The sequence below is a fragment of the Arvicanthis niloticus genome, chromosome 11 (genome assembly GCF_011762505.2).
Source record: "Arvicanthis niloticus isolate mArvNil1 chromosome 11, mArvNil1.pat.X, whole genome shotgun sequence".
Lineage (NCBI taxonomy): Eukaryota > Metazoa > Chordata > Mammalia > Rodentia > Muridae > Arvicanthis > Arvicanthis niloticus.
Genome location: NC_047668.1, coordinates 17,272,516 through 17,294,669, shown reverse-complemented (window position 1 = coordinate 17,294,669; position 22,154 = coordinate 17,272,516). Strand labels below are relative to the sequence as shown.

General features: G+C 40.6%; 1 protein-coding gene across 1 annotated transcript in view; it reads left to right on the top strand.

Annotated features, from left to right (window-relative positions):
• The first annotated feature begins 12,544 nt into the window (after window positions 1–12,544).
• The window catches only part of G2e3 (G2/M-phase specific E3 ubiquitin protein ligase), a 28,640-nt gene continuing 19,030 nt past the window's right edge, over window positions 12,545–22,154 (top strand). The window contains exons 1-4 of the mRNA XM_034514642.2: window positions 12,545–12,921; window positions 17,857–17,897; window positions 19,758–19,855; window positions 19,972–20,073. Of these exons, the coding sequence (XP_034370533.1) occupies window positions 17,861–17,897; window positions 19,758–19,855; window positions 19,972–20,073 (237 nt within the window). The 5' untranslated portion in view covers window positions 12,545–12,921; window positions 17,857–17,860. The remainder of the gene's footprint in view (window positions 12,922–17,856; window positions 17,898–19,757; window positions 19,856–19,971; window positions 20,074–22,154) is intronic.

Genomic DNA, 22,154 nt, shown 5'->3' with positions numbered 1-22,154 from the left:
AGATAGAAAGCAGCCACAGTTTTTGCCAAAATACTATGGAAGCAGTCTCTAATCCAATGGCTAACATTGTTCTCCTCTGAAACCTCTGGAGCTGGGCCTCCACGGCTTTTAGCAATACTGTCTTCTAAGCTCAACAGGGTAAGTAGTTCTTTAAGGTCTGCTTACAACATTCATGTGCTTCTCTAGTCCAGAGTTCCAAAGTCTTCCTCAGTTTGTTTTCAAACAAACAAACAAACAAAAACAAAACAACAACAACAAAACCAGCATGGTCATGTCTGTCACAGTATGCTGTCTAGTTTTATGTCAGCTGGACACAAGCTAGCATTATCTGAAAGGAGGGAACCTCAATCGAGCAAATGAGATTTTTATAATTAGTGCTTGATGGAAGAGGGTGCGGGTGTGTGGGGAGGGGCACCTGTCCCAGCAATTGACAGGTTCCAGTACAGGTAAGGAGTAGGTGAGGGAGAATAAAGTCAGGCACAGTGGTCAGGAGAATCTTGCAGCCTTGATTGGCAGTCAGAGGCTTCTTGATTTATACAGAACTCAGTAGTCGGGGATAGATACGTGTTGCTCCAAGAGATGTAGATCGTATCATTTTTGTTCCCAGACACGTTGTTTAACTTCCTCTTGCACGTCTGGAGTTATAAGTTTAGTCATCATTGACAAACTCTAACACAACTGAGTTATTTCTTACAATCATTTCCCCTCATCAGCCGTAAAACCCAACTTCTAAGAACCTAGAGGCATATTTTGCCAAAGCAAACATATATGATAAGTGACAGCCAGTTCTCAGGCTGGCAGCATTTGTGGTTTCAAGGGCACTAAATAGAAAAAAAAAAAAAAAATCTCCAAGCCAGCCCAGGCAGATTGCCATGTCTCAAGTTGTGTATTATTAACTCTTAATGGTCAGAGTGCCAATTGTCATTAGGCCCAAGAAAAATCTTCAGGCCAAATCTGCTGCAATTATTATTCAATTTCTGGCGTAATATAATTGTTTATATTTTATACAAACAGAAACCCCAATTAAGACACACAGCAAGAGCCCACTCCTTGGTACCAACTTATGTTTTAGTTACTAGCCTATAGCTATGATAAAACTTGACTATACATGGAATTAACTAAAATTCAAGTGGGAGTATCCCTGTGAGGGTTTTTTCTTAGTTTGGAGAAACCCAGTTTTAATCTGGACCACTTGAGCTTGGAAGACACATCCTTAATCCAGATCTTTTGGGGTGGGAAAATCCACCTTTAATCTGAGCTGCAGTCGACCTAATAATGGACGTGGAAGAAGGAAGCTCACTCTCTTTCCTGCTTGCTGTCACTCTCCTGGCAAGTCTCTACTTCTTCAGGACTCTGGTGTGTACTAAAGACCATCTGAGACATCCATCCTTATGAACTGAACAATTACTGGATTCTCAGACCTTCCATTGGTAGACAGCCATTGTTGGACTACCTGGATTACAACTTATAAGTGTTAGTTGTCCGCGTTAGAAGTCTGACCGCAACTCGGAACAGACCACTCCAGACCACACGGTTCCAAGTGGGGGAGGTTTATTCAGGAGATAGGGCAAAGGTGGGGGGAAGAAGATGGAAGAAGAGGGAAGAAGAGGGAAGAAGAGGAAGAAGAGAAGTACAGGCTGGCCATGACCACATGGAGAGAGAGGAAGAGAAGCAGGGAGGGGACAGAAAAGCTAGAGGCAAGAGGATAAGAGGGTAAGAGATGAAGAGAGTAAGTGAGAGAGGAGGGGGCAACCTGCCCCTTTTATAATGGAGCAGGCCTACCTGGCTGTTGCCAGGTAACTGTGGGGAGGAGCATACCTGGCTGTTGACAGGTAACTGTGGAGGTGGAGTTTAGACAGAATACTAACAATAAGCCATTCTAATATATCCCTTTTCTATCTATATATGTGTAGATAGAAAAACATATATAAAAAGATAAGAGATAGACAGATAGATGATAGACAGACTTTTTTATTTTATTGGATATTTTATTTACATTTCAGATGCCATCCCCTTTCCCCATTTCCCCTCCCTAGAAAACCCCTATCCCATGCCCCCTTTTCCTTTTTGCTTTTATACGATTTTTTTAAAATGTTGATCAAAGGCTTTATAAGTTTGGTATTGGTCAATCAGAAGTGTAACCCAAAACCCAACCTAGATATATCCACTATCTTTGACTGGTGGAGACACGTGAACATCTGCCTCCATGCCCCCTTCTCTTTCTCTCTCTTTCTCTCTCTCATCACCTAGTTTCTCCTCTCCTTCTTCTCCTCTCCTTACTCCTTCCTCTCAGTACTCCTTCCCCCTTAGCTCCTCCTACATATCATCCTTCCTGTTAAAATAAAACTTTTCTCTTTAAATACAATTAGAGCATAATTATGCCTATTTGTATCAGTGAGGTACAAGATAGTCCCAATACCCAGTCCATCATTTTGTTGACTAACCAGAACCTCTGTCATCTCTCCTAACTAACACACTTAGTTCTGAACCTGGCTTTTTTTCTTGGCTTTAGAATGAATGTCATCTGAAAACCATCCACTCAGATCTTTTCTCTCGAAGTGAATAGCCAGAATTGGCTATGAGACTATAGGTTTTCAACCCCGTCAGAAATCCAGAATGACTGAGTTAACTGAAATTATGGGAAGCACAAAGCATAGCTTCTAAAACTTAGCCAATTTATAGAGACTGCTGAACACCTGGACAGTCCCTATACTACAGAACATTGAAGTATCAAATCTTCAGCCTTCTGGCCCAGAATCATCTGACAGACCTTAGTGATGCAGAATTATTAAGGGCTGATTACTCTGTCTAGGCAGATATAATCAGTCGACTATTCTGCAAGTGTGTCCTTTTCTGGATAGTAATTTGTCTGTAGATGGAAAGAGGCAATTCTTGCCTAGTGGCTGTCTCCCCACAGCTGGAGTAACTCCAAAGATACTCAATGTCTTCTTAGAATCCAAGACAGGAAGCTGTCAGGAGCAAACAGGTCTCTAATCAAAATGAACATTAATATAGAAATGTTTGTAACATCAATTCTGTGGACTTCTGACGTTTTGAAAACCAACTATCCATGTAAGGTAATCTGGACTGTTGGATGGACAGACTTTCATTCTGCAGTTTCTGTTCCTTTAGAGAAACCTACTAGAGGTTTTCAGTACCAGAAGTGGTTGTAGAACAGAAGTATACAGATAAATTTGTTTATTTGTTTGTTTGGTTTGATTTTTTGAGACAAGAATAAACACTGGCTGTCCTAGAACTCAATCTGTAGAACAGGGTGGCCTCAAACTCAGAGATCCACCTGCCTGTGTAAGGACAACATAAACCTCATTTGTCTCCATTTAAGGACCAGGTTTGATTTTTTTTAAAAAAGGCCATAAGGTACCAGCTCCAGGAACAGACCCTAAGTCCCAGAAACTAGGCCTTAAGACACCAGCTCCAGGAATATACCATAAAATCAAGAACAAGATCACAAAACCCCCTCCCAAAGAACAGCCTGGGGATAATCACAAAATTGAGGAAATATCTTATTTGTGCATTTGTGCAAGTCGGTCCTATCTCATCTTAAGGTTAAATGTTCATGAGATAGGAATGCAGACCACTGACCACCTGTAACCCCCTAGCACCCACCAATGAAATTTTAGATTAGCTAATCCTTTTAGAGAGTTCCCCAGTTCCTTATAAGAAGTCCTATGTGCCTTAGTCTGGGGTTGCCATTTTAGAGAATTGTTAACCCCCTGCATGCTGGATGTTTCTGCAGAATAAACACTCTTTGTTTTTGCATACGATCTGAGTTAGGGATCTTCCTTCAGCAATTTTCAGATCCTTATACCTGTGCCTCTGGAGTGCTGGAATTATAAATGCATCTACCACCTCACAGCTGGCTTCAAGGATTGAAGTTTTTAATATTTAAAATCAACTTTCCAATTTGGCAAATCCCCACAGTGATTGAAGCCTCTCCAATTGCCGAAGCCTCTTCTGGAAACTCAGAGACTATTCTAGACTCATGGGGTTAACTATATTAAGAGCTTAAGGAGATTAATGCATTTGGTTGTCCTGATTCACCAGGTATGAGAGGCAATGGATTGGATGACTCTGTATATAAAACTTTTGACAATTTGTGGAAAAATAAGAAAAATGATGATACTGGTCAGTTTCTCTTACCATCTCTGGATAAATTGACAAAGGACAAGAATGAGCTCTGTGATAAAACTAACCAACTTAGCATCTCAGGGCACAGTGAAGGATAACAATGAACTTAGTGATAAAACAGATGTGTGAGAACAGTCTAAGGGTTTCACAGTATGCCCTGGAAGAGAATCTCCCCTCCAGCAGCCACAGAACTCAAGATGTAGAAAATTAAACTGAAGCTCTCATTATAAAGTTGGCTGAGTTAGGGCTGGAGAGATGGCTCAGTGGTTAAGAGCACTGACTGCTCTTCCAGAAGTCTTGAGTTCAATTCCCAGCAATCATATGGTGGCTCACAATCATCTGTAATGGAATCCAATGCCCTCTTCTGGTGTGTCTGAAGACAGCTACAGTGTACTCATATACATAAAATAAACAATTCTTAAAAAAAAAAAAAAAAAAAAAGTTGGCTGAGTTATAGTGAAAAGTAGAGTCCTAGCCTTGGAAGATGTCAGCGGTTAAAGTGAGGACATTAATTGGTAAAGAATGGGATCCTGTAACCTGGGCTGGATATGTGTGGGTAGACCCTATTGAAGCTGAGAACTCTGAACCTCCCTATTCTCAAGGGTTCATCTCACCTGAGAAAGTAGTCTCTCTACCCTAAGCAGATTTACTCTCATTCCCACCCACTGAAAATTGCCCTTTTCACCTTTGACTGAGGAAATTAATCCTCCACTGTTTGCTAAATTAGCAGTGACTTCCCCTGAAAGAGATGCCAAGCAAGACAATACTGATGTCCCTCAGGGCCCACAAATAGTTGCTTCTAGATTAGTAACCAGACTAAAGGCTGAGAGAATCCTAAAATGGTATCTCAGGGTTTTACTGCTCTGAGGAGAAACTGTATGTGACCAAGGCAACTCTTATAAAGACAACATTTAATTGGGGTTGGCTTACAGGTTCAGAGGTTCAGTCCATTATCAACAGTGGGAACATGGCAGCATCCAGACAGGCAAGGTGCAGGAGGAGCTGAGCGTTCTATATCTGTATCTGAAGGCTGCTAGGAGAAGACTGGCTTCCAGGGAGCTAGAATGAGGGTCTTAAAGCCCACGACGCCTACAATGTCACACTTCCTCCAACAAGGCCATATCTCCTAACAGTGCCAGCCAGTCCCTGTACCAAGCATATTCAAACCATCACAGATGGAAATAGAGTTAAATCAATGAGGAGGTATGCTACACTACTAAAGGGCTTAATGAATTAGCTAATTCATTCAAGCAGAAGTCTGAGGAATATGTGTTTGAATGGATATTAAGGTTTTAAGATAAGGGTGGAATGAAAGTAAAACAGAATCAGGCCTGAGTTTATTGATCTGAACCCACTGAGGGAAGATTCTAGGTTTAGTATGTGTAGTGGCCAGTTTTGTGTCCCTGGAGTAGTCCTGGGTTCTATAAGAAAGCAAGCTGAGCAAGCCAGGGAAAGAAAGTCAGTAAGCAGCACCTTCCATGGCCTCTGCATCAGCTCCTGCCTCCAAGTTCCTGCCCTGTGTGAGTTCCTGTCCTGACTCCCTTTGGTGATGAACAGTGATGTGGAAGTGTAAGCTGAATAAATCCTTTTCTCCCCAACTTGCTTCTTGGTCATGATGTTTTGTGCAGGAATAGAAACCCTGACTAAGACACTATGGAAGTTTGCACAGTAAAAATGGGTGTTAAAAGTTGGTTTGAAGTTGGCTGAAACGCTTGTCAAAAAAGATGCCTGATATCTTCTGGCTTAGTGTTGATGAAGGGATTTTCAGGCTCTGGGAAATTGCAATGCTAGAGTGGGTATACTGTGTAAAACCCAATCCTCCACAATGGGAAGACCCAGAAGACATGTCCTTCACTAATCCTATAAAAGGTAAAATAATTAGAGAGACACCATCACATCTGAAGAGCTTTGTAGTGCACTTCTCCCTGTGCCAGACTTAGGGTTCTTTAGAGATGTTGCTACTCAACTGGAAGAATTGAATGCAATGGGTTTGATTGAGCCTCAGAGTTGAAGAGGACAGATGGCAACGCTGAATCACCAAAGGCCAGATGATGATAGTTTATTGTAATGGAACAAATAGACAGCACAATGTTCATAATGGCCTAACCCATAATGATCAGCACAGGCAAAATGATTTTTATGGTTGCATGACTCATATGTACTTTGGGGTATTAGCTAATCAATCATAGTTTTTCCAAGCACGAAATAGATAAGAAGCCTACTGCTTCTGGCCTTTGATATGAGTGCAATTGTAGTTGGAAGCCTTTAGATATATTGCCTTTGCCAGAGAAAATAGTGAATTAAAAATGGTATTGCATCTCTGGAGGACTTGCAGGAATAAAGTGCCAGCATCAAGGACTTGAAAGATGCAGGTGTAGTTTGGTTCCTACCAACCACATCTACCTTTAACTCTTCTATCTGGCCGGGGCAGAAGACAATTTGATAATGGAGAATGACAGTTGACTATTGAAAACTCAATCAAGTAGTGACATTAATTGCAGCTGCTGTACCAGATGAGGCATTCTTACATGAACAGATTAACACATCTGGCACATGGTGTGCAGTTAATTATCTAGCAAATCTTTTCTTGATATCTGCCTGTAAGGACCACCAGAAGTAATTCACTTTCAGTTGCCAAGGCCAACACTATACCTTGACGGTTTTACCTCAAATATATATTAACTCTCCAGCACTGTGTCATAACTTAAGTTAGAAGGGATCTTGATGGTCTTTCGCTCCCACAAAATACCACATTGGTACTGATCCACTCTATTGATAACATTATGCTAACTGGACCAAGGGAACAAGAGATAGTGACCACTTTGGAATTGTTGGTAATACCTATGCACATTTGAGGATGGTGTGATGGTTTAAATATGCTTGGCCCGTAGGAAGTGGCATTATTAGGAGGTGTGGCCTTGTTGGAGTAGGTGCGGTCTTGTTGGAGTAGGTGCGGTCTTGACGAAGGAACTGCTGCACTATGGGCTTTGAGGTTCTATGCTCAATCTCCAACCTGTGTGGAAGAGAGAACCTCCTCCTGGCTATCTGTGGAAGACAATATCCTGCTGCTTTCTTTGGATCAAGATATAGAACTCTCAGCTTCTCCAGCACCATGTCGGCCTGCACGCTGCCATGCTTTCCCCCATGATGATAATAGACTAAACCTCTGAAACTGTAAGCCAGCCTCAGTGAAATGTTTTCTTTTATATGAGCTATGTTTGTCACGGTGTTTCTTCACAGCAATAAAATCTTAACTAAGAAAGATAGGAAATGAATCCAACCAAACTTCAAGAACCTTCTACCTCAGTGAAATTACTAGCAATGCAGTTAGTTGAGAGAGGGAAGACATTCAGAGATATTCCTTCCAAGGTGAAGGTTAAGTTATTGTACCTAGCCCATCCCATTCTCAAGGAAGAAGCACATTTAGTAGGCATATTTGGATTCTGGAAGTAACACATTCCTCATTTGGGTGTTTTACCCCAGCCCATAGACAAAGTGACCCAGAAGGCTGTCAAGTTTGAGTGAGGCCAGGAATAGGAAAAAGATCAACATGTCCAGGCATTTCTACCACTTGGATGATATGATCCAACAGACCTGATGATACCCGGGGTAATGTCAGTGGCAGAGATGCTACAGCAGGTCCCAAAGGTGAATCGTAAAAGTGATCTTTGGGATTTTGGAGCAAGGCCTTACCATCATCTGCAGACAACTATTCTCTCTCTGAGAGATAGCTATTGACCTACTTTTGGGCCTCAATGGAAACGTAACGTTTGACCACAGGACACCGAGCTACTATGTAACCAGAGCTGTTCATCGTGAGCCGGGTGATATCGGACTCAAGTCATAAGGTAGATTCACAGGAGCAATTTATTATCAAATGGAAGAAGTATGTATGTGCCTGGGTCCATGCAGGACCTGATGGCACAAGCAAGTTACATGAAGAAGTTGCCCAGACACCTATGGTTTCTACTCCCAGTATAAAGTAGTCTACTGACAAACATGCATTATAGCTTCCTATGACTGGTTGACTGAGGAAGAGAAGACTAGAATCTGGTTTATTGATGGTTCTGCATGTTATACAGGCACCACCCAGATGTGGACAGCTGCCCCATCAGAACCCCTATCTGGGACAACCCTTTACAACACTGGTAAAGGGAAAATTTCATAGTGGGCAGGCCTTCAGGCAGTACACATAATACTTTTTATTTTGAAGAAGAAATGGCCAGATTGTGATTGTTCGTTGACTCCTGGGCTATAGCCAATGGAGTGGCTGATGGTCATGAACTTGGAAAGGACACGATTGGAAAACAAATGAGAAAGTCATCTGGCATAGATTTCTCCAGATGGGTAAAGGATGTGAGGATACTTGTTTCCAATGTAAATAAATGTTCATCAAAAGGAAATCTCAGCTGAGGAGAGGTTCAGTAATTAATTAGATAGAATGACCTGGTCGAAGCACAGTCAGCCTCTTTCCCCAGCCATTCCTATCATTACCCAGTGGATCCAGGAACAAAAAGGTCATGGTGACAGAGATGAAGGTTATTCATTGGCTGGACAATACTCCATTCATGGAAGCTGACCTTGCCATAGCTGCTTCTGAGTACCAGATCTGTCAACAAGCGGAGACCAACAATGAGCCCCAGATATGGCATCATTCCCCATAGCGACCAGCCTGTGACCTGGTGGCAGGTTGACTGCATTGGACCACTTCCTCCATGGAAAGGACAACATGTTGTCCTTACTGAAGTAGATATTTGTTCTGGTTATGGATTTGCCTTTCCTGCATGTAATGCTTCTGCCAAAGCCATCACTCATGGACTTAAAAGAATGTTTTATCCACTGTCATGGTATTCCACACAGTTTTGCTTCTGACCAAGGAACTCACTTCACAGTCAGAGAAGTGTAACAGTGGGCTCACAACACACAGGATCTGGTCTTAACCATGTTCCCCACCATCCTGAGGCAGCCAATATGATAGAAAGATGGTATGGCCTTTTGATGACCCAGGTACAGTTGTCATTTAGGTGGCAGCAGCATGAAGGGTTGGGGCAAAGTTCTCTAGAAGACAGTATAAGTTTTGAATAACATCTGATATATGATATGGTTTCTCTAGTAGTCCAGGAAACAAGGGGTGGAAAGGGGAATAGTTCTACTCACTGTCACCCCCATTAGCCACTAAGAAACATTTTTTTTTTTTTTTTTTTTTTTTACTTTCTGTTCTGCTGGCCCAGACATTTTGGTTCCAGAGCTGGGAATCTTCCTTCCAGGAGCCACAGCACACATTCCACTGAACTAGAAGCTTGGGCTTCTCCCTGGCTACTTTGGATTTCTGAGACCCTTAAGCCAACAGGTTAAGAAAGGAGTTATAGTATTAGGAGGTGTGGTTGATCCGGATTACCACAGGAGGATTGGGTTGCTTCTCCACTATGGAGGCAAGAAGGATTATGTCTGAAGTGCAGATCCTTTAGGGCATCTCTTGGTGCTACCATGTCATAGGATTAAAGCCTATGGGAAACTAATCCAGGCAGGATGACAAAGGGCACAGACCCTTCAGAAATGAAGGTATGGGTCACTCCTCTAGGAACAGAGCCAAGACCTGTTGAGGTTCTTGCTGAAGGTAGAGGAAAGACAGAATGGGTAGTAGAGGAAGGTAGTTGTAAATGTCAGCTAAGATTATGTGACCGGTTGCAGAAAAAGAGGATTATAATTGATTTTAGTGTTTCTGTTGTATTTTGTTAAGAATAAGTTCATACGATATTTGTGGGTTTTTTCTTAATTACTTTAGCATATGATGTAACATCAATTAGGCATAGTTATGACCTGGTATATTATATAATATATAATATTATATAATATATAATATATATATAAATATATAATTTATATTATATAATATATAAAGTATAACATATAACATATAAAATATGATACATAATATAATATATAATATATAATGTTTGCAATTGTACATGAAATAGTTATATTAGGTTTAGGTGTTACTATGTCCAGGTTATTGTTTTCATTTGGAAATTAGTTGACAAGGAGTGAGTTTATGATGACTACTTTTGGTTGTCAACTTAACTATATCTGGAATAATTTAAAGCTCAGAAATGGAGGGCATGCCTGTGAGGGATTTCTGCTTAATTTGAAGTGGAAAGATCTACTTCTAATTCCGATCTTTGAGGTAGGAAGAGCTTTAACAAAGATCTAATCTGGTCCACACTTTCTGCTGGAGCCTAAGGACACAGAAGAAGGAAGCTTTCTCTCTTTTCCCGCTTGCTAGCAAGTGTATTCCTTTTTTGGCATTAGAGCCAGGATTCCAGTGTACACTGAAAACCAACTGAGACATCCGGCTTTATGGTATGTATTCTTGAACTTTCTGTTCATAGGCAGCCATTGTTGGATTAGCTGGACTTCAGCCTGCCGAGTCATTCTAATAAATCACCTTTCTATAGAGATTCATTCTATAAATTCTGTTAATCTAGAAAACCCTGACTAATACAAGGAGTATTCTCAAAGAAATCTGAATGCACTCAACTTTTTGGATGTGTGTGTTTTGTTTTTTGATGGTGCCAGAGATTACTAGGATAGAGCTCTAGGAAAGTGCTCTATCACTGTGAGAAACTAGGAGTTAGACATTCTGGCTGGCAGACAGATGGGAGCCGACCACGGGAAGGTAATATAAAGGTGACGAATTTTCAAAACAGCAGGCTTCTTCCTCACCATCCTGATTTGAAGTAAGAACCAGGCAATTTAAAACAAAGGCCCTGTAGGCTTCCGTCTCCTATCTGCAGGCCCCTTGCTGAGAGACTGGCTCAACTGGTTCAAGGCTGGATCAGGACTGGTTATACCACAGTGGTGGGCTAATTAACCATTGCGTCTTTCTGCAAACCCGCCAACTCTTCAGTAGGTGGAGAAAAACTCTTGGGGGTTGGGAGGGGGGCAGAAAGCCAGCCCCAGAGAAGTCTTTATTCAATAGCTGATTCTGTCTGCTGCTGTCTCTGGTATTTGTTGAGATTTTTCTGATGCTACCTGTTATGCTCAGGATTTTCCCTGCCTCTTAATTCTTTAACTGGCAGAGAAAATGAACCCATCAAGACCTCTTGACTTTATCAACTGAACTACATTGCCTACCCAAGAATTTTTAACTTTGCTTGAAGGTCAGCTTGAGACTTAATCCTGTGAGAGATAAAACTTACTGGAAAGAAAGTGCAAAGAATTGTAAAATACATAGGAAAATATATTTAGTTTCTGCCTTCAGTGACTATATATTTAATGAGTACATACTATTAATGTGGAACATTAAGTACTAAAACAGGAAGGGCAAAATATGTGGCTATATATATCATGCTTAATTTTTGTTTTCATTTTATGTGTTTGGGCGTTTTGCCTGCGTCAATGCACACCATGTGTACTCAGTGACCGAGGAGACCAGATCCCCTGAAACTCAAGTTCCAGGCTGCGAGCCATCTTGTGGGTGCTGTGGTTGATCTTAGGACCAGTGGAAAAGCAGCCACTGCTCTTTGCTGCTGATCTGTGTCTCCAGACCCTCAATGACCGCTGAGTGAACGTAAACCGCATAGCCAACTAAGATACATTCACACATTCATTGACCCTACCTGTTTCTGTATTCAGAGTGTATTCCATTCCTAACAATTCTCCTTTAAGAAATAAAATTGGAAGTATCAAAGTCTTAATCTGAATATCCAGTTGTTTATAACGTTTTTTTTTTTTTAAATTCCTCCCTCTTTTGCCCTCCCTATTTACCAATCACATTGCCAGATGTGACGAATTAGTACAGTTTGCTGTTCCATCCTGAAACCTTTGTATTGCCACAGGCACACACATAAACACTTCAAAAGAAGGGTACTACATAGTCCTAAAGTTGACGTCTCAGTATTTCAAAATCTTATCTTTGAACGTTTTCAGTATATAAAATCTCAAAACATCATACTTTGTTTATTGGTGACCATATCATTTCTCACCGATGTGAAAAAACGTTACATCGGTTAAAAACTACTATCTACCTCCGTGCTAGGCATCTAGATTCTAGAAATCCCGCGAATCTTTCAAGTTGTGTTTTGAAAGGCGCTGTTAGGATAAATCAAGCTCGAATGAATCAGTTCTATCAGGTGTTAGTTGACCCACTATTAATCCTAACTCTAATGCTTCCAGTTCTATTTCAGATGTCTGCCTAAAGGACTTAAATCCTTGTGCAGGTTTCTTAAACCTCTCAAATGCAATCCCTTCAGAAACTCCAGACATTTGGGATTAAATTTTTCATTCTGGCCCTCACTAAAGAAAACCGACATCCCAGAGCCAAGCAAGGATCTTTTAGGACAATAGCGAACTGTGATGCAAAAGAATTCCTTAAGGGAGAGGGCAAGGGGAATACGCATTCGCGGGCGTTCTCATTAGCATGGGCAAACCTATTTCCAGCATGTGGCCTGTTTGGTGGGGGTGGGTGACTAGTGCACTCAGCACGTCTCCCTGGACGTGCAGGACGAGGAGTTGTTTTCCTGGCCAAGTCCGCGTATCCGCCCCTGCGCACTCGCCTAAATTCAAACCAGAAGCCACGGCGCAGACGCAGCCTCCCACCGACCACTTCCCCGGGGAGGGGCGGAGCAGCCGTGTCTTCCGGGTCGCAAACGGAAGTGGAGGAGTTTGAATTCTGCGAGCCGTTGAATGGGACTGAGCCGGGTGGGCGTACGGCAGCGCTGCGGTCGACGTGAGCGGTAACGCAGCGATCCTGGGACATCTGCTCCGTGCCAGGTGAGGACGTGTCCGGGAGGCACGGAGGGTCACTGGCGGCCGGGTAGGTGTGAGCGGTATAGGCTTCTCCGTGCGCTGGACGGTGCGCACTGCGGCTGGGAGCCCCGAGCTGCCCTTTATTAGAGACAGAACGGGGGGAGGGTTGCACGGAGGGGTGCTCGTTGTGGCTCCCAGTTGCTCCTGAGACCGGTCCCTTACCGCAGAGAAATGACAGCCTTGAAATGCCTCGAGGGGATTTAAGCTGAAATCCGAGTATCCTTTGTGTTTTAAAACCGGGGTATTTTTCTTTCACACCTTGACGTTTCTCGTGTACCACAAAAATCTGAGCCCCATTGCTCATTTAAACAGGCTACAGTAGCAGCGGTGGCTCACAGATGTAAGTTTGCTAACAATGGGGATAGGGTCTAGTGTCACCCCCCAACCCCCACCCCGTTCCGTCCCGTCCCCGCTTTTCACCCTTTTCATTCATTGCGTGACTGTTATTATCGAGTTATTTTAGAGGAACTCAGTGCCTCAAGAATTGATTTTTCTTCGAGCGTTTTTGTTTGGGTTTTCTTTTTGTTCATCTTTTATGATGAACTGGACTCTCAGAAACCCTGACAAAAAGCCATACTTTTTTTTTTTTTTTTTAATAGATGTGCAGGGTAAACGTAAACTTTCTTCTGAAAGAAGTTCAATACTTTTGCCTTATTGAAAACTGTCAGGTTGCTTGTGTGCTTTGTAGAAAAAAGATACAAAGATCCTTTTAAGGTTTTAGCAACTGGATAATGTGTCATCAAAATGTATAAGTATCATTTTAAAGTGGTACTTAGTAACATCCAATGTAAAGCCATTTCTCCATCCTCCTCCATGCCCGCTAATGAACGTTGTTTTCAGTATTCACCAAGAGGGAGAGAAACTAAATAGCAAGATCACTGTAATGAAAGTGTTTTCAATAAGGCTGCCGAAAAGCTATTGGCTGTCCTTTGCCAGAGAGTGCAGTCAAATCTGCTAGCTTCATAAACGGTACCAGCAAGCCACCTGTTTTAGATTTTCTGTATCCTAATGTGCTTTTGCTTCCAATCTCTTCCTTCGGTTTTGTTTGTTTGTTTGTGTATTTTTTAAACCTACATCAGTAAGTGTCATATCTAGTTTCCTTCAATGCTGGTGCCTTGCACTCCGACTTCACAGATTTTAACTTTCTAGAGGGTGGACTTGGATAATTGCCTTTTAACTGAAAAATTAGACTGTTCTACCAGAGGTTTAAAAACATGGTCTTCCTAGAAAAACCTGGTAATATATTAATTAAAGACTTCTGTTTAGAATTCCCGTCACCAGTACCTCATAGCTGTGTGATCTTGAGTGGGGATGTTGTTAAACCTCCCTGACTCAATTCTCTTAAGTGTATGGTGCAGATAAAGACTTCGTTGTGTGATTATTGTGGGAATTCAAGGAACTATTACATGTATATAAAGCATGGTTATTAAAGTGTATTTTTTATGTTTGATACTATGTGTGAAAATGAGTAATGGACACAGTATAATTAACTAGTGAGAACTACAAAGCAGAAGACCTTACTATCTTGCCTGCATTCTTTTCTGTAAAAAAAAAAAAAAATCTGTCTAGTAATGTTGGGCCATCATCTTTCTAAAGACCACTGGCTGGGTGAGGTGATCTGCAAACTATATTCTACTATCAGCTACTCCTGCAAGAGAAAATGGTACACCTTTTTGAATTAAGTTTGCATACTTAGCACAAGTCTAGAATTAGATCATTCATGTGATTTCTTCTTGAATTTTGGAGTTGGAATACAACAAGATTTTGGAATCCAAGCTGCAGAGATCTTTTTGTGTGTTACAATGAGCAGTGGGCATAGTGATCCAGTATGTAGACACCAAAAGAACCTGTTTCCTGGGATATATAAAAATCAGTACACGTTGGCAGCTCATTCAGGTTTCTTTTGAATTTAAAGGGATATCACTAATATAAAATTCATCTGGTAATTCAGTTTGTAAGCAGTACACATGATCCATCTTAGGTGTATAATTAAATGTATTTTAATGATATTTCATTGTAAAGATGTGTTTAAATCCATTCATCTATTAATGCATATTTAGATCACTGGGATTTTAGCCATCACTGAAAAACTACTTGGACATTTGTGTGCAGTGAATATGCGTTCATCCAGTGTACTCTAGAAATAGTTGTACATTTAACATTTTCTAGGTAAGAGTCACATGAAATTAACCATTGTACATACAGTGTTCACTGACAGCACATTTATAATGTAAAGCCATCACCCCTGCCTAATTGAAAAAAGAGTCACAACAACAACAACAAAAAAAGGCAGTTAAAGTTTTCAGCCTGCGCCCTAATGAACCTCCCATTTCATAGGTGACCGATTTAATGTCTCCCTGTTTTCACCTTATTAATCTCTGATTTGTATTTTGGTTACTTTGGCTAAGAGTGTCATCATATTTCAAATCAAATCATTTCTTGAGTCTTTTTCGTGTAAATGTTTTAACTCTTGTGTTAATTTCGTTCTGTCTCTTCTGGCTGCTGCTTTGGTGCTTGGTCTCTGTTTTTCTTAGTCTTTGATGTGTGTCATTGAGTTCTCTGGTTTTAATAATGTAAGCATGCATAGCCTTGAACTTTCCTCTGCTTTTACTGTTTCTTTTTAGGGACTAGAAACTCCCATAGGGCTCAAGTCACTGAACTAAAGCCAATCCTGCTTTTAGTGCTTCTTAAAGGTGCTGATAACTTATATTTTCTTTTTCAGTTAATTGTAAATTTATATTATTTCTTTAAAATACATTTCAGATTTTATCCCCTCACCCCATTCCCCCCACCACCCAGGAACCCTCTATCTTGTCCTCCCTCCTGCCTCCACAAGGGTGTGCCCCCACCCATTCCCCCCTCCCCCCTCCCCCCTCCCTGATTGTAAATTTTTTTAATGTAAGTTTTTAAGTTTTTTCAAGTTCATCAATGACCTAGTAATTTAAGAGTATATTACTACATTTCATAATTTATGATTTCTGTTGATTTCTAGTCTTGTATTATGATCTGATCTAAGTACAAGAAATTAATTTTTTGTGGGTCTTGGCACTCTTTCAATCTTTCTTAAGCATAATCTGTTATTCGTTATACACAAACAAAAAGAGCTAATTGTTCACTACCTTACTCTAAAACCCTCCCAAAGTTTTCTTTTAAAGCTTTGTTAATGTATATGAGTGTTTTGCCTGTATGTATGCTTGCATGTGAGTGTTGGGAAGGAGGGATCTTTGGCACGAGCACTGCCCTTAACCATTCAGCCATCTCTCCATCAGTCCAGCAAATCTTACTTCATGTCAACGATTTTCTCGCTTGCTTTGTCTAGAAATGTACTTTTAGTTTTTGAGACAGGATCTCACTGTTGCAGCCTTGGCTGGCTTGAAGCTCACTGTAGACCGAGTCTAGCCGTGGACTCAGACATCCCCCTGCCTTTCTTTACCTCTTGAGTGCTGTTACTAAAGACATCACCACCACCATGCTCAGCCAAACTGTACTTTTAGAATTTATATATTAGCTCTGTGATCCAGTTTTTGGTTTCTGATATAGTTCTGAATCTGTTTGAGTTGTTTATTCAGTTATTTTGTTGCAGCTTCTACTTTTGTTAATTTTTTCTGGTGTTAGGAACCAGACCCAGGGCCCTCTGCGTACTATACATGCCTTTCAGCAGGGTCTTAGCTCCCCACTTTGTTTCTTATTACTGAGTTGTGTTCTTCATGCATCATGAACGTAAATCCTTTGTCAGGTACATTCTGCAAATGTTTTTTTCCTTGTACATCTTTCCATTTTCATAACTTGGAAAATTCTTCTTTTACCACAATCAAAACTAGTTTTTCTCTTAGAAAATTAACGTTTTTTAATGTAGTTTTTCTGTATGGAAGTCAGTGTTTATTTTTTCTTCCCAAACAAACAAGTCAGTTATTTCTACAGTATTTATTGCACAGACTGTCAATTCTGGAATTTAATTACCATGCTTTCTTTGTTGTGTAGCCCTTAGGCGGAGTGGGAGGGAGTGTGGCTTCCTTTGTTATATTATCCATCTATTAACGCTCTAAATCACCTCTGAAACTTGGCTTAAAATAAAACAAAAGCCATTGTAATATCTCTGGATCAAGAATTAGGAACCGCCTCAGGGCCTCTCCGAAGTTACCCCAGACTCTGTCTCCAGAAGTCTAAGACAGATAGTATGTGCTTATGTAGTAAAGCTCCTGTCTAAAGTAGAGATATGCATTCCATGTCCTCTTCATGAGGCGTCTTGGAAGTTCTTGTCATCTGGCAACAAGCTGCTAGGCATGAGAGAACAAGGAGGAAGTGGCTGACTTATGCCATGGCAGTGTGTAAGAGGTTTGAGCACTGGGGAGCACTGGGGACAGTTGGCAAGTGCGCCAGGCACAAGAGACACTCAAAGTAGTGCTGGACAGGGCACTAATGCAAGAGCCACTGCTGCTCACCTGCTGCAAGGGGTTTCCTTCCTAAACAGTGAGAAGATTTTCAAATGAAACACAAAGTGTTTTGTTTTACACAAGAGTTGTAGTTCTGGACAAACACTGTCCTAACATAGCAAAAGGAAGTGGGGAAAAGGAAAAGATGTTTAACAGGTATTAGTTTAATATTTATTCAGAAATGTAAGAGTCCAGGCAGTTCTTTGTTGTGTAGGACCTTTTGGTGTACTACAGGCTATCCCATAATCCTAGTTTAAGTGTTTTAATAAATACTCTCTAGTATCTTCAAATCTACCATTCTACTTGAACTATTACTTGTTTAAAAGTGAGGAAATTACCTAACTGTACTATAGTATGAAATGATTATATATTATTTGATTATAATCATATACTGACTAAATCTAATAAAATAGTTAATTTGAGATTTTTGAAATTAAGATAACAATATGCTCTTTTTTTTTCCTAGTAAAATGAATGAAAATAAACCTGATAATTCACAAAGTCTCGGTAAGTAACTGAATTTAAAATATTTTTATTATAATAAAATCCATTTAGAATGCTATCCAGCCAGTAAGAATGAGTATTCTGATACATGCTTAGTTAATATGTTCTATTAAATTATAATGATTATGTTCATTTCCACAAACTAAATTTGCTGCTAGAAGACATTTGTCCAATTTATTTTTTTATATTTTATATTATTTATCAAATACGCTTTGAATCTGAATAAACTGTTTCATTTTTGATGGTTTTCCCTTTGATAAATGAAGACAATCTAAGCAGTAGACAAAAGTCTAATATGGAAAGGAAATTTTCTAAGTTTACAATTCCCCCTGTTGATACATAGCGGTTTTATAAACAGAATCTGTTTATAATTTTGCTACCTTGAATGATGAAGAATCTAAATTATTACTGTATACTCGTATGCACCACTCCTCCATTTAGGCTTTGTGGGGCTTTTATTTGTTTTGCTTTGAGACAGTCTCACTATATTTTTGTCTGACTAGCAAATGTAATGTACTCACTATGTGGACCAGGCTAGCCTTAACTCAAGAGAAATCCACCAGGCTAGCCTTAACTCAGAGAAATCCACCAGGCTAGCCTTAACTCAGAGAAATCCACCTTATTCTCCCTCCCTTGTGCTGGGATGAAAGGTGTGTGCCAGCTTGCCTATGCCAGCTTGCCTATGCCTAGCTCTTTTTATTTTTTGAGCTCAGATCTCCTTGAATGTTGAGCTCCTCCATCTGGCTCAGCTGGCTAGGACAGGATCCAAGTTTCTGTCTCCTTGGTACAGCAATGATAGACAAGCACAATTGAGTCTACCTATTTTATAGGTGCTACACAGATTCAAACTCAGGTCTTCAGGGTTACATGATAAACCTTTTGCCAACAAACCACCCTTAATATTCTCTTGACAGTCTTTTTTTTTTTTTTTCTCTTGAGACAGGGTTTCTCTGTGTAGCCCTGGCTGTCCTGGAACTTACTCTGTAGACCAGGCTGGCCTCGAACTCAGAAATCCGCCTGCCTCTGCCTCCCAAGTGCTGGGATTAAAGGCGTGCGCCACCACTGCCTGATGACAGTTGCTTTTATTGTGTCTGTTGATTTGCTCCTCCCAACTCCTGTACCCCATATACCTATTGTCTTGTTATGCCTCCTGATGATATCAGCAACGCCAGGCGTTGGGAAATGTTGAAGATGTATGTAATACCATTGTACAGTTGCTGGGTGTATTGTTAACTTGCTTAATTTCCCTCCAGTCTTTACTTACATTAATGTGCTTAATAGGAACCAGTATTTGCTGTAGTAAGAGGTAATTTTAACAGTAAATATAATGGACTAGAAGAGTTTTGATGAATTTTTAATAGTCTGCTATAAAAATTAAAAAGTAGTCCGTTACAGAGATGATTACTTGAACTGCAGTACCCTGTGCCTTCAGGGTCTTTTATTGATTCCAGGTCTTTTTAATGTATTGGCTATTTAATGAATGTACCTCAAGATCCTCCAGCAGCCTTTTTTTTTTTTTTTTTTTTTTCTCTTTTTTTTTTTTTTTGTATTTTTATGAGCTTGTCTGTGGGTGCACACAAGACACCTGTGCACTTCAATACATGTGTGAGCTTTATAAAACCCTTACTCCTGTATAGATCCATTCTCCCCAGCTTCTAAGCCGGTTTTAGACTGGACACTCCTGCGAAGCTCATGAGTCAGCTAGGAAAAGGGAGTTCTGAAACTCCTGAGGTGGCTTTTGACCCACATGTGTACCATGGCCACTGTTCCAACGGGTACACTTGTGCACACGCGTGTACACTTCAGAGAAGCACTAATTCTATACATGATTTTTTACTTTTCAATTTACTTTTTTGCTATTAGCTTGTGTTTTCTGCCGAAAAAACGATGACTGTCCCAATAAATATGGAGAAAAGAAAACGTGTGAAAAATGGAATTTCAGTGTCCACTACTACTGTTTGGTAAGTCAGGTGTTGTGAGTTGCCTCTTAATTGGTCGTGAAGATAGTAATGTATACATTCGTTAATTCCAACCTGTTTTCTTGGAGTGTATTTTCTAACTGAGAATATATTCATAGTTAATGTCAAGTGGAATTTGGCAGAGAGGTAAAGAAGAAGAAGGAGTTTATGGCTTCCTCATAGAAGACATCAGGAAGGAAGTCAGTAGAGCTTCCAAACTGGTAAGTTCTTGTTCCTTCATTACGCTGAGCACCACAGGTGCTGCTGGCGCTGCCTTGGGACGTTTCTTGTGGGTCTCTGGATTAGAAATTCATGACTTCGTATTCTAATGGATAATTTTACCAAATGTGATGAGTTTTAATAAACATTTTTATATTTTTACAAAAGAAGAGTTTTACCTACACTGAAAAAGAATTTATCAGGAGGGAATTCCTGTTCATTATCTCACTCGCTTTCGGGTTTAATTTAGTTTTAGTTTTTGAAGCTGGCCTACAAGCATTGCTCTTATTAGTCTCTTTCTTCCCTACCCTTTCTCCGCTTTCATTTATTCTCATTAAAAATTATTACTGGCAGGTGTTACTTACACATGCTAACGAGTTACCTACCTTTGATATATACATACATCTAGAGATGGACGACCGACGGACGGAGTCTGTTTGTATTGTATTTGCCTCAGTTGCCTCGTACTCCTGTGCGTCCCTTTCACCTGGTCCTTTCACACTCATGTTCTTCCTTACATTGTGATGACCTGACTTTTATTAAGAGCACGTCAAGCATCCTGGGTGAACGTCTGTTTTCAGGATCATGGGCTCCTTACAGTGGCAATACCATGGAAGAACCTGTCCCTCCCTCCCCTAGTAACCATTAACTTCCTGTAGATACTCAGAAAGGTATGGTGCCTCTTTACCCCAGCCTCCCTAGCTGCTGTCATCGGCCTAACCAGCTCAGAGGCAGCAGGGAGACCTATGAACTCTTCCCAAGACAGGGTGTCAGTGCCAGTCTTGTGGGCTTTGGTGCTGGTAATCACAACTGCTATGAGGGTTTGGGCAAGAACAGTGCCCTGGTCCAAAGGCACCGTTCCCCCTCCCTCCTTCTTCTTCTATCCCCTTGTTCTGTGATAGCCTCTGGGCCTGGGAAAGGGTAAGATTGAACACTTCTGTTCCTTACTAGGAGTTTGATCTTCTCTGGAACAATCTAGTTTCTTATGGTTCCTGTCTTAGGTTACTATTCTGTGATGAAACATGACCAGAAACAACTTGGGGAGAAAAGGATTTGTTTGGCTTACACTTCCACATCACTGTTCTTTAAAGGAAGTCAGGACAGGAACTCAAACAGGGACCATGGGGGAAGGGGCTAAGAATGCAGGGGCTTACTGACTTGCTCCTAGGGCTTGCCCAAGCCTGCTTTAAAAAAAAAAAAAAAAAAAAATAGAATTCAGCATCATCAGCCCAAGGGTGGCTCCACCTACAGTGGGCCTTTCCAGTCAGTCACTAATTAAGAAAATTTCCCTCAGGTTTGACCACAGCTGGATCTTCTGGAGGAATTTTCTCAATTAAGGTTCCCTCTCTAGCCTAGGTCAAGCTGACAAAACTAGCCAGCCCAGTTCCTCTCTCTCTTTCTCCCCCTCTCTCAATTTTAGGATTTGCTAAACTTGATATAATATCTATTTTGAGTTTGTTTTGTTTAGTGCAATAGTTTCCATTTCTATCCATTTTTGTGCCAATATCTGCAAAAAAAAAATAGTCTATATTTGGTCTGAGTAGAAATAATGAGAGTTGAAGACTGAAAAACTTGAAAATACTAGAAGTTCTTTTCAGGAAATGTGATAGTAGATACTGATTTTCATAGTAAACAGCTTTAGATATAATTTACCATTTTGTTCATTCCAGGGCGAAGAGTGCTAAAATATTGTAGTTCAGGAACTCAAAGGTTGTCACAAAAACACTGAAGTCACTTAGATTAGTGACAGGTATTAAATTGGTATAGAGAAAGTCTTTGACTTCAGTTCCAAAGTCTTGAGCTGGAGGGAAGACTGGGTAACAGAAGGCTAGGTTACAATTGACATAGTTTGTGATGCCCTGTAATCTCTAACACAGCCCGGCTCTTCCTCCCTGCCCCATGCTTGCAGAAAGAAGACTCAGACTCAAAATATATTTACAACTACTTTGGTCTTATTGCTAGCCTCTTCTCTTACTAGAATCATAACTTAAGATAATCCATTTATTTTAACGTGCATTCTGCCATGTGTCTGGTTACCTGTGCTCAGGTACCATGTGTCTGTCTCATTTTTTGGGCAGATCTC